Source organism: Lynx canadensis, chromosome X (genome assembly GCF_007474595.2).
Source record: "Lynx canadensis isolate LIC74 chromosome X, mLynCan4.pri.v2, whole genome shotgun sequence".
In the NCBI taxonomy this organism is placed as follows: Eukaryota; Metazoa; Chordata; class Mammalia; order Carnivora; family Felidae; genus Lynx; species Lynx canadensis.
The window spans coordinates 27,720,076-27,733,628 of NC_044321.2; the positions used below are offsets into that span (position 1 = coordinate 27,720,076).

Below are 13,553 nucleotides of genomic sequence, written 5' to 3' on the forward strand. Positions count from 1 at the left end.
AGAAGAAAAACAAGACAATAATGGTGTAGAATATCACTATTGAAGGAAAAGGGGATAAAACAAATGACCAAAATGTTCAAAAGGAGACCAGTAGATAATGGTAGCCCATAAACCCAGAGAGTAAAGAATTCCGTGAAGGATAAAGAGGTTAATAGAATCTAGTCCCGCAGAGAAGTTGAAGAACATAAAGCACAAAAATGGTCCTATGTGTTTATAGGAGAGGAGGGGTTTAGTGAAGATACGGACATATGGCTGAATGGAAGCAGGTTCTTTAGGACATACACACAGATTAGCCTTGACCAGCCAAAGCACCATCTCTTCCAACAAGGCAAAGGAGGTAAAAAAGGAATATGAGAACAAATACACACAATTTGTGAGGTATTATCTTAAAATAAGAGGGAAAGTCATCTACCATAAATGGTGGGGAAAAGTTTAGGAGATCCACTAAAAATGTGAAATAATTGTTGACAGAAATAGGGAAGAAAATGTACTAGGAATGCACGAAAGCTTATGGAGAAGTACCAAGCAATCTGTGTAAATACGGTATTTCAGGAAAAGAGTCATGTCTGGCAATGAAACATCTATAGTTATGCAAGTGGGCAGCTGAATTGAGGAGATTAGGGAAATGGCAACTTTTGGAGATAGCAGGACAGCCTACAGGGTCTGGGATTTTTATGGACGAAGGTACAACTTGGGTGGAGAAGATGGTGATCCTAATGCCAAAGTCTTCAATGAGAAAAATAATATTATAAAATGGTGATAGATGGCTATTGGGCATCAAACACAAGGGAAGAGATTTTTACATAGAGAGCAGTACCTTTGGAATTGGCCCTGGGAAGTGAGGAAACTAGCACATCTAAATGAGTGGCAAAGTCAAAGAGTCATGAGTGTTAGTGGTGTTCCTGAGGGTCAAAGTGGTTTCCATGGATGCACAGAAGGAGTACACAGGACAGAAAGTTTCTTTCCGAAGAAGGGCTCCAGAGTACAGAGGGACTGTGAGCAGGAAGGCACGAAAAACAAGCGAGGCAGAGGAAAGCGAGTGTAAAAGAGCAGAGAGATGAAGATACAAGAAAGCACAGATGAATGGAGAGACCTCTGTTCTGGGTGGTAAACCCGGATAATTGAAGTAAAAGAAATGTAGAAAGAATTGGCTTGAATATTTCCAGTACAACTTGTTTAAAAGTTGATTTGGTGTCAAGGGAGCATTGGCTCCAGAAAGAGCCCAAGGTCTGTTGACCTTAACAGCTGGTATGAAGGCTTTCAAGAGAACACTGTACAGGTGTACAATCACCTTGTAGTAAGACTACACTGTTATTTCAATTCCTACCTTATATTACCATGGGCTCAATTCAAAAAGTTGAGTAGCTTTACCTATGAAGTCAGATTGCAATTCTCAACTGTGGTGACATTAACACAATGAGTAAAGGAACTAGGAGTCTGGTAAAGTCCCATATTGTGCCTTAGAGTACTGATTCACAAATCTTTAAGTACCAACAAATCACCTGTGGATCTTGTACAAATGGAAATTGAGCCATTGGGTCTGAAATCACTTATTTCTAATAAACTCACAGATGTGGCTAATATTGGTTGCCCAGGGACCACTTTGAGTAGAAATGTCCCCTAGAATTCAACTTTTGAGTAAGTGCATTATGTTGATTATATGGATAAAACACATGGCTAATAGATAAGGAAAAATTATGTTAGGTTAAAAAGTACTTAAAACTGAACTGATAATGTTCGAGGATATTCTAACTAGTTGAAAACTCATGAAAGTAATACCTGAAGAAAGAAGACAAGAGAAAGAAAAAAAAAAAGAGGGTAATATTTAGCCATTTTTAATGGACACCTAAAAAAGAATACCATTCAAGTTCATGAGACAGGCCGCCCATGTATTCAAAGTAAGTTACATACACTGACAGGTGAACAATTAAGAAAACTAATGTACGCTTAAACTGCATATCCATCATCATTACTATGTATTTCTCTCACGGATTTTTAATACATATATATTATATTTAGCCTGAAGCAAATGTCTAGGTAAATCATTTCATGCCCTATTTTAGTAGGCAATTAAGAATGATGTTGTTATTTCTGAAAATGAGAGAAGTTGATAAAGGTGACTCATGCAGCATCAGAAAACCACTCATACAACATTGTACTTTTTTTTTTTAGTACTTTCAGTCTGTCATTGCTGACACTATTGATTAAATGCAAATTGCTTCTAGGTAACCATATGATAACAGGAAAATTTTGAATTTATATTCTTGAAATGCTGGAACTCAATTTTGCTGCTTGATCAAAGCTGTTTTAAGATACAGAAATGGGATGACAAACAGATAAGTAGATTATTAAGATAAATTTAAAAAATTTAAATTAGCTAATAAAATGTCTACCCAAGGTGACTTATACTCTCAGTGGCCAAATTTGTCACATGAACTTTAAATTGTATCTAGAGTTCATCTTCTCTAAGTAATTTTCCACTCATAAAATTTCCCTCCACAATCCTAACAAATAATATACCTCCAATAAGTATACATTGAAATAACACTATTTTGCTAATTTTCTACCATATATATATATTATGCTCTAGTTTAATTTTAAAGCTAAAACATTCATAACATAATCATAATGTTCATTTCCTGAAATTGTTTATAATAGTCTATTATACTAAGAACACTGTATATAACTAATAATGCATTTAAAATAACTTTCCAATGTATAAATAGTTAACTCTGAGACATGTTGGTGGAATAATCTGCCCCCTCCACCTCAAGCAGCCTAAAAAATAGATTATTTTCTCCTAGAAGAAAATCCTTTCTTGCTCTCCAAATGTTCCAATTCCACAGCAAGTATTAGCTTGTATCTAAGAAAGTGTTGTATTTGTAACAACCTAAGGGAGTTTGTATTGTATGAAACTGACTGCTCAAAACATAAAGCAGACTTATCCACTCATGTGACCTTCCTATAGCTAAAACTATTTGACATTCAGAATATTTGTTTCTTTAGCCTGCCCACTATGGAGTATTTACTGTGACTGTTAAAACTCTCTGACAAACAATTGCCAAAATGGATGTGTTATAATCGTGAAGTTGAAATATCAAAGTCCTGATAATGTCCTTGAAGATGAAGCAGCACTTATTAAATTAATAAAAATCCCTATTGTGAAGGACACAACTATGATGTCTCAGTAGAGAATAAAAATAGCAAACCACCTCTTGCTATAAATAAATACTGAAAAAAGGCTGGACATCTTTTAGTTATGGTAATGCAATACATAAATATCTGGAAAATGCAAATCTGTTATGACAAGTACTAATGAGTATAAAGAATAACTTTTGGATGATAGCGAAAGCATAAATAGGGTCCTAAGTATATTTAAGGGTCTATATACTATCCTGCAAGCTTGCAAACTCCCAGCCTTGAGGTGACAGAACAAGACATGAAGGAAAATCAATATGAGTTCATGTTATAAAATTGTTAACTTACAGCTAAATAATATAAAAGTTAAAGAAGGCTTATGAAAAGCAATCCTGCTTAGTCACAGCACAACCAGGAAAGATTTCTCTATGCTAAACTCTGATTCTGCTTGATATGCTAAACATATGTTAAAGATATATTTAAAAGGACTATATCATACTGCTTTAATCTTTTCAACTGATAGAATGAGACAGTACAAAGCACAGAGTTTACAAGCAGCAAAACTTAGGAAAATACATAAAATTTAATGCATAACCTACATTGACTTTTTCTTTAAGGTCTGAGAAGTTGCCTTCCTTCCGATAGATTGCAAATTCAGGACTCTGCAACACAGCTTCTGAACGAGTAATCCAACTGTGAAGTTCAGTTATATCGACATCCAACCTAAGACAGGAAAAAATAAGGGTCATTATTTCTTGATTATCTCTGTCTCCTGTAAGAAAAAAAAAAAAAAAAAGCAATCTATTCACATTACCATTCTCCTTCCAATCTGAGACTCCTGCCTGATGCCCCTGTTCCTGTTAATAGCACTACCATTTCCCTAGTTAGGTAGGCTCAAAATTTGGAATTAGCTTTGATCTCCAGTCTTATGATCGTGGAGTTCATTTTATTAATTGCAATGTAGCAATTGCCTCCCTACAGCATCTCCTATAAGCTATCACTCAGCCTCTGTTTGAATGTTTGCAGTGGTTGAAAAATTACTACTCCCCAAGATAACCCTCTTTCTTTCTGGAAAGTACTTACAGTAAACAAGTAATTCCGGTCAGTAGCTCCCATTGAACCATACTTGGATATCCATGCCTTTATGCAGTCTCCACCAATACAGACTCTGAAATGGGCTCTGTGACTTGCTAAAGCAAACGGGATATTACTAAGGGTAACGCAAGCAGAGATTTGATAGCTGCTTGCGCTGTCAATCCTGTCCTCTTTAGAACATGCACTGAAAATGCAACTGTTACCTCAGAATTCCAAAGCCCCATTAAGGAAGCTCAATCTAGCCAGGTGGAGAGACAACATGAATGAGAACGAGGCACCACGCGTGTGAATAAAACTTTCACCTGTTGACCCATCTCAAACACCATTGAATGTAACCAAATGATTCTCCAGCTGATACCAGAGCATCAGAACTACCCAGAGAACCCTGCCCACATTGCAGAAGTGTAAGAAAACATAAAGAACTGTTGTTTTAAGCCACTAAATATGGTGGGTTGTTATGCTGCAATAGACATCTAATCACATGCCCTAATATTCACAAACATTCTTTTATTGCAGAGACCTATGGAGTCAATGGGATTTAATGGTTGGATCAGGTCATTCAGATCTAGTTAAAGCAGAGACTGGAGGAGAGTCATGGATGGGTTGCAAGGGTGGAGGATGTCTGTGCATCACTTGAAATTCCAGGCACAATTCTAAATGTGTGTGCATGTTTTCTTGAGAAAGAGTCCCTAGATTTTATCAGCACCTGTAAAGAATCTATGAAAAGAGAATTTAGAAATCATCTAATCCAAGTTTATTAAAACAACAGGCAAACAAAGTCCTCAGAAAAATATTTACTCGTATTTCATAGGCTATTTGTGAAGTAGAACGGAAGTACAGACACAAAATTTAAGACCCCAAGTCATGTACTTTAATCACCATGCTGTATCTTCTTATCCAATACAGCACTCAAATAGGTGAAATCAACTCTTTAAAACCCCTAGAAAATATCTGACAGTATCCTACCCTACTTCTCATTACTTCAACAGCTAATTCCATGGCTTGCCAGTCTCTTACTTAAAATTTGGTTCCTAAAGAGATCATGTGAGTAGTGTTTAGTACAATCAGGAAAGAATACACAATTATCTTCTTGGATATGCAGCCTATGAGTTCAACCAATGTTTTGATTTCCACATTAGACTTTTAACTCACACTGAAATTAAACTGAGCTAAAACTTCCCAGAATTTTTCACATAAACTATCACTAAACCAGTTCTCCATAATCACAAACTTAGAAGCTGATTTCTTGAATTCAAATTTCAGGGCTTGAAATCATATAAACCTGATAAAATTGTGCATATTACTTGCAGGCTACTGTTTTAACATTAAGCTAATACAGAGCTTCAGAGAGCACAAAACACTTCCAAAAACATATTCTCTTTTTACGTTCTTAAAAAAGCCTGTGGTAAGTTCTTATTAATCTCTCTGCTCATGTAAGGAGATGGAAGCTCAAAGAAACTGAACTAATGAATCTCAGACTGTTAGTACCATGGAGAAGGAACTTAATTCATCTTGTTTACCGTTATATCCTTCACCTCAAAAAAGGCCTGGTTCAGAGGAACAAGTATTTACTGAATGAACGTTACCCAACTAGAAACAGAAGGAACAGAGATTTGAATTCAGAGATTTCGACTCCAATCCCATGTCACTGAAAGTCAAAACTTTTATATGCATGTGGACTGTAAATATTTATGGATTTTTATTTTATCATACATGGTGATTCTTATCTTCCCTACATTTATTTTTTCTCCCTATAAGTTCAGTTACTGGGTTTCCTATTTCTTCATTCAAAATGGTGATACTGAAACAGAATCCTCTTGCAGGCTTCTTAACATCTCTTTTTCTCTCTTTGATGTTAACTCATTAAATCAAATCTTCGACTCTGGTCATGTAGCCACCTACAAAATTCAGTGCATGTTTTCCATAAGAATGTTTCAGAAAGCATTTTTGCTTTTCCTTTCCTACAGTATAAACTTTACTGTTTCTATCTGCCTGCAGCCATTCACATGCTAGTGCATGGGGCAAGGCAGAAGTGTTGAGATGTTAATACCACTAGGGTGAACTGAGGGTTGATGGGGGGTGGGAGTGAGGGAGGGTGGGTGATGGGTATTGAGGAGGGCACCTTTTGGGATGAGCACTGGGTGTTGTACGGAAACCAGTTTGACGATACATTTCATATTAAAAAAAATACCACTAGGGTGACACCAAGCGAGAGCTGGGAATTGGTAGATAAATATTCCAGCTCCCTTGCCCTTCAGCATGACCATCATGATCAAAGTTACACACAGCGCCTCAGAGGGTTCCCAGAAAGACTCCTCTCCAGTTGCCTCCGGCAATAACCCATGTGTGTACCCTTTATTTTTTTCCTAACCTCACTTCTCCACTTTGCTTCCAATTCTCCCATAAACTATTTGCACCTAGATCTTTGTCTCCAGATCCACTCCTGGGGGAATGCAATGACCAACAGCCTCAAATGAACCCAGAATTCTGCCATATTTAGTTGTTTTCAACTTGAACTCTGACTCTCCACAGGAACTATTTTAGACTTTTTCTAAAGATCTCAAAGCACTAACCCATCCTCCTTCTCCAGCTATCCACAGATGACATTTTTTATTACACCAAGAAAAGTGCAGCTATCAGACTAGAATTTCTTCCACTTCCTATATTCAAATATTCAGTCTTATCTGTGAGCACCCTTCTCATTCCCTTCTCTTATATTTGAGCCACTTTCCCTTCTTTATCTAGTCAGTCCCTCTACCTGCATTTGATACTTTATTCTCTTTCTTCTTCTCAGGCGTGTGAGTCTCTCAAATCTTTGTTACCTGTCTACCATAAATTCACCCTTTCCCTTTCAAGTGAATTCTGCATACAGAAATTTAAACTTATTGACTCATACAGTCAATACTTTTGAAGTAAACTCTCTCCTGACCCTCATATTCCCTTGCAGCCATTGTCTTATCTTCTACACAGGCACATTTTTCAAGAGTGATGCAGTTTACTGTCAGTCTTCCACCACCTTTTCACTCTTTCCACTCAATGTTGTTTCTCACCAAAAACATTGCTTAATACAGCAATCATGTCACTGAAGCCCACGGAGAGTTTCAAGTTCTTGCTATGTAGCAACACTTAACACTGTGGACCACACTCTCCTCCTTTTGCCTCCATACCACTCTCTTCTACTTTGTCTCCTATTTCTATGACACTGGTAATTTTTTTTCTTTGCAGGCTCATCCTTCTGCACCCACTCATTACGTACTAAAGTCATCAATCATCTTTTATTCACTATATTACTCTCTTTCACTAGCAATCTATTCATGCTCATGACCTCAATGGCAAGCTATAGGTGTCAATGACTCTGAAATATGTATCTCTAATTCAAGCACTTCTTCTGAGCTCCACAGCTCCATAATTCTAACATACCGTCTCCACTTGCTTGCTGTAAAAGCTCCTTCAACATAAAGTGTCACGACTTATTGTTTGCTCTTTTCCCCCAAACAGGTACTCTCCCAGTGTTCCTCAAATCTGTGAATGGCATCACCATCTGTCATCTATAACATCTTCCTCTCCTTACTCTCTCATAATCATTTGCAAAGCCTAACCCATCATTCTATTTCTTCTGAATGTGTCTGCTTCTCATGGTCTCCACAGCCGGTACCCTCATTCACCTTGCCATTAAATGTAATCAAAACTACTGCAATGGCCTGTCAACTGGCTCTGGAAAACCTTTCTAGAATCCTTCCATCTAGTTCATGCATTGCTGGCAAATGGTAAGTTCTAAAAACATATCTGAAGGCACCTGGGTGGCTCAGCAGGTTAAGTGTCCGACCCTTGATTGTGACTCAGGTCATTATCTCATGGTCATGAGAGCAAGCTCCATGTCAGGCTCCGCACTGGACATGCAGCATATGCTCAAAATTCTCTCTCTCCCTCTCCCTCTGCCCCTCCCTTACTTGTTCACTAAACAAACAAACAAACAAACAAACATATCTGATTATGTTACTCTCATCCATAAAATCCCTCAAAACTGTGCATTTCTCTTACCATACAGACCACAATTTCAATACAGTCCTGATCTGGCCATAACAGATTACTTAAGCTTATATTCTATTTTAGCCTTTATTCAAACCCTTCTAGAAACAAATCTCACTTGAAGTTTTTTAGGGAGCGCAGAACCACACTTAACTTTTGTCCCTACTCCAATGAAGTAAAATACTTCATTGACTCTTACTCACCCAGCCATTAGAACATTTCTGTCTCGGAAACTTAGCTGCTTAGCATAATCCACTTTGGCCACTTTGGTCAAACTTGTCCCTTTTCCTTGAAATCAGTGTGACCCAATTACACACCAAATACACTCTGACTCATAAAGGTGAGATATAAATATCAACCATTCACTGTCCAATTTTCCACCTACAGGTCCACGAAACTAAAACTTAACTAAAGCTACACGGCTGGCATTACAGCTGGGAGAGATCTGCTAAGACCTATGGTGGAGAAAGTTTTCTACCAGCCAGTCCTGGAATTTACACTGGTCTTGTTGACACACATGTTATAGTTATCATTTACCACCACCTCCAATCCATTTCAAAAAAAGCTATGTATTCAATTTGACAGTAAATAAATGTCATTCAAAAAGAAATCTTCTAAACACTTTTAGACATGTGTCTTTAGGAAGAATGTGAAACTGTGTATGTTTCCTTTTAAAACAAATATTTCCCTTCATTTCTACCACAAAGTTTACACTAAGTGCTTACTATATGCCATTGTATTAACCTCCATAGATAACAGACATAAAAATGCATCCATCCACATGATCCAAAAGTGTAGTTTAGTAAACAACCTATTTGACAAAATAAAGTGCTTTAGACATTGAACTGGGGCTCATATCACACTGTGACTTTTTTTTTTTTGGATAATCAAAAAATACCTTTTCAATGAATTAGGATTAAATCAGCTTCTAGACTAGAGGCTCTGTCCAGTAAATTGGTTATCTGCACACAATGAAGGCTTCGTGGAGTCAACACCATGGTAACCATCTGCTTGCTGCCCAGTCTGCAAAGATTTTAAGGGAGGACTGGCCACCTCTGCACAGAGTTCTGATAATTCAGATCAAGTGAGGCAACAGGATGTGAAATTCCAGACAGGTCTTTGCTCATTCAATTTTTTTGTTTGTTTGACTTGATAAATTTGGAAAGAGGATGCACAAGGTGTCTGAACTCCTCTTTTACATAAGGATCCTTCAGACAGTGATTATACTCCTTTTTTGATATACAGGTTTTTTAAAAGGGATTTCAAATTTTTCAAGGGCAGTTGTGAGTGCAGTGCTTTACCTAAGAAACAATGTCTATTCATAGGCACATAGGTTAATATGTTACACGTTCTTTCTGAAATAGAATGAAACGAAATATCAATGAGTTTGTACTATTCTCAGCAGTTAGACTTTCTTTTTCTCTTTCCTTTCATGATTGTGACATCTGGATTTCTTTGGAAATAGGTGGAAGCCAAACCTAACTCTTACATGATTTAAGCTCTGAGCTATTCCTTACCTGATCCTTTTTTGTGCTTGCTTTTTTTTTTTTTTTTTTCTGTTGCTACCATTTGGCCTTGTTGCTTCAACCATATCTCTGATTTGCTTAAACTTTCTCTGCCCCAATGTAATATACAGTCAGATTCCACTCCACCATCTGTCATTTGACACCATCCCTTAGAGTTCTGGGAATTCAGCCGCTAGCACTGTCTTCCCATTCCAGTATTCTGCCAGTAGTCATTCTCATGTGTTGATACCAACAATGAGGATGGAAGGGTGAAGGGGAAAGACAGACAATTTCAAAAGGCCTCCCATGCTCTTTTGTTGAGCGCCAACATCCCACATTCAATGCTTTAGTCTCAGTGACATGACTGCTTTTAGCAAAATGAAGGTCGCCTTCTTGGCTCCTACTCAGATCCTGGCCTCTAAGTAGCAACTGCACATTTATTTTATTCCTTATCAATTTGGCAGCTATTGCATCATCACTTTCTGTGGTTTGTCCCCTAGTTTTCAGTACTATTAAATATTTTTTCAGACATTTCAGCTAATATATATGGCACATTAACAAACTCCCCTGATTTAAATACATACATGTTCATAAATAGGGTGCTATCTGCTCTTCCCAGCATTTTGCCAGTGGTGGTTTCTTTAATTTCTTTTAATATTTATTTATTTTTGAGAGAGACAGAGAGAGAGAGAGAGAGAGAGAGACAGAGAGAGAGAGAGAGAGAGACAGAGAGAGAGAGAGAGAGGGAGGGAGGGACGGAGAGGGAGGGAGAGAATGACCAGGGGAGGGGCAGAGACAGAGGGAGACACAGAATCCGAAGCAGGCTCCAGGCTCTAAGCTGTCAGCACAGACTCCAACGCAGGGCTTGAACCCACGGACTGCAAGATCATGACCTGAGCTGAAGCTGGATGCTTGACCAACTGAGCCATTCAGGTGCCCTAACCAGTGGTATTTTCTACCATGCCCTGTACTACCTGAGGCTGGGTATTTAATCACCAACTAAAGATATGATACAGATATAAGTCATATCTGTATCAAGAAATGCCCTCAAGAAAAAAGACCGAAAAATTATTTTCAATACCATATTAAATCTTGGATGCTGTGTATGTATTTCTTTTTTCATTAAATCGTTCATTTCTATGAGTTTTTTCTTCACTTTGAAAACTCTCATGAAATCCTCATTAATGAACTGATACATAGTAAGTTACTCATAATGGGCCTCTACACATACTTCTGTATGTTAGTACAGACAGAATCTACCCCTTAAATCCAGTCTATCTTAATCCAACTTAAAGTTATTTGTATCTACTGAGAAATTTATGACTTCTTATTCTCTCTTTACAAAATGATTTTTCTTCTACATCTGTTGATGAGTACTCTGTCCTCCATTTTCCAAGCATGTTCTAAATAAAACCTCATCTTTGCTATTATTTATGATTCACATAAAGTAACACTGTTTTCTTCTTTACAAAGACACTCATTACACAACTAAAAGTTCTAAGATCCCATAGATACGAGAAGCAGAACTTTCAATTTTTATTATTTGCAAAGGATTTATTACCGAAACAAGGTCATTATCTTTTTTTTTAATTTTTTTAACGTTTATTTATTTTTGAGACAGAGAGAGACAGAGCATGAACGGGGGAGGGGCAGAGAGAGAGGGAGACACAGAATCGGAAGCAGGCTCCAGGCTCTGAGCCATCAGCCCAGAACCCGATGTGGGGCTCGAACTCACGGACTGCGAGATCATGACCTGAGCTGAAGTAGGACGCTCAACCGACTGAGCCACCCAGGTGCCCCAAAACAAGGTCATTTTCAAAGAGGCCTTCCATTTTCTGGAAGTTTCAAACTATCAAAAACTATGTGCATATATACCAAATATTCAGAAGGTTGAAGTTTTCCCTTAATTGTATTGTACAAATGGACTCTACTTTATCCAGTTAAATTTTCCATAATGACAATGCAAAATTAGATCAGTTACATTTCCTTATGGTCAAAATTGGGACACGTGTGTGTGTGTGTGTGTGTGTGTGTGTGTATGTGTATATACAATATATATATTACAATATATATATTTTTTTAAAAACCCACACAAACACATCCAAAAGAACTAGATAAATACTTGCACTTTAAAAAGTTATCATTTTTGGAATATTTGATAGTATGTCATCAGGTGAAACTTGTGCTGTATGATAATTGTGCTAATTATGTCAGAAGAGCCTCTTAATGGGCACTGACTGTATTCTGTTAATTTTCTGTACAGTGACTGCCATATGAAGTATTAAACTGCACACTTACATAAACTGTAATCCAGTCACTTTCAATATACCATGTGGTAGTCATCATTCCCAAAATGTGTAAACTTTGAAAATAGAAATTCTCCAAGCTCCCAGACATATCTAATTTGATTAGTGAGCTAGGCTATGCATGGCCATTTTACATCTTTAAACATCTTTGAACAGAGAATTTCATAAAAAATCATGAGCCTCATCTTGAGAAGCCTGAAAGTAGTGTTGACTCTTGAGCATATATGTAAATTTTAACTAGCTAGAACATACACTTTCATGCTTAATGGAAACAAAAACTAATGCTCTTTTTCACTGGTATTACAACGTGGAAGAAATCTTTTTGGAAGTGAGGTAAGAGTTCAAAATTTTGTTTTTTATATTTTTAATAATTACCTTCCTCAGAGTTCTGGAAAATGAGAAAACATTTTAATTCCATATTGATGTATGAGTACTCTCCTGACCCCAGACCACGTGATGAATTCCTATTCACCTTTGAGATTCGGTTCAAGATATACAACTTCGGTGAAGGTTTTCTTGATCAACCTCTCCCTCCCCTTCCCATTTCAGCTTTCTTTCTGGGAAAGCTGGTCCCTCCTTATGTTTCCACATGTTACTTGCTTTCAAAAACTAAATAAACAGAACGCAAATTCAATTTGAATCAGAGAGCTCTAATAAAATATCAGATGAAATTCTGTATAAATTCTGTTAGTGCTAAAATCAAAGTATTTTTAAAACTTTAAAATGTGTTGAGTACATGGTAATTATTATACTTTCATAGTTACATGATATTTTAAGGGGGAAAATCTCATGTAACCAAGAAAAAACAAGTCAACATTTCAATAAATACCTCCTTGAAACCAAGGTATTTTGTGTATGGTACAGACACACAGATGTGTGTGTTTGTACAGTGTGGGTATGTTTTTTTTGGGGGGAGGGAGACAGGGCCACATGATTGCCTTATAGGTTTTGAATGTGTGTGATGTATGTAAGTGTTTGTACGTGTGTATATATGTGTTTTAAATGTAAAAACTAGTGCGCAGTGGAAGGTTACTGAACTGAAAGTGAGGTATCACAGGTTTTAATCAATCATCTTGACCTGTATGGTGTTTTCTTAGGCAAATGACTCAACTTATCTGATCTTCCTTTAAATTACAGAAGTTAAAAAGCTTTTTTTCCATCTAACTGGTGTTAAAATAGAAACGAACAAATACTTTTTAAAATTACTCTTAACTGTCTTTAGTTACCTCACTAATTAAAGCAATTGTGACCTGAGATACAAAGCTGAGGGCAGCTTTGCTTACATTGCAACATTTATATTCCAATTATATCCATCTGTTTATCTGGCAATCAAATTAAATAACATCTAAGGATGTTATAATTCCTAGTTATAATACGAACCCCATAAACTGTTCTCAACAGTTCACACAGACCTGAAACAAAATATGATGAATGAGAAAGGGCACTGTCCTCAATTATCATAAATTCGCTACATTAACAG

General features: G+C 37.0%; 1 protein-coding gene across 3 annotated transcripts in view; it reads right to left on the minus strand.

Annotated features, from left to right (window-relative positions):
- DMD (dystrophin) overlaps positions 1-13,553 on the minus strand; it is a 1,834,617-nt gene that overhangs the window by 1,353,355 nt on the left and 467,709 nt on the right. For all 3 annotated transcript variants that reach the window (XM_030304767.1, XM_030304766.1, XM_030304768.1), the window contains one exon: positions 3,738-3,861. In XM_030304767.1, the coding sequence (XP_030160627.1) occupies positions 3,738-3,861 (124 nt within the window). The remainder of the gene's footprint in view (positions 1-3,737; positions 3,862-13,553) is intronic.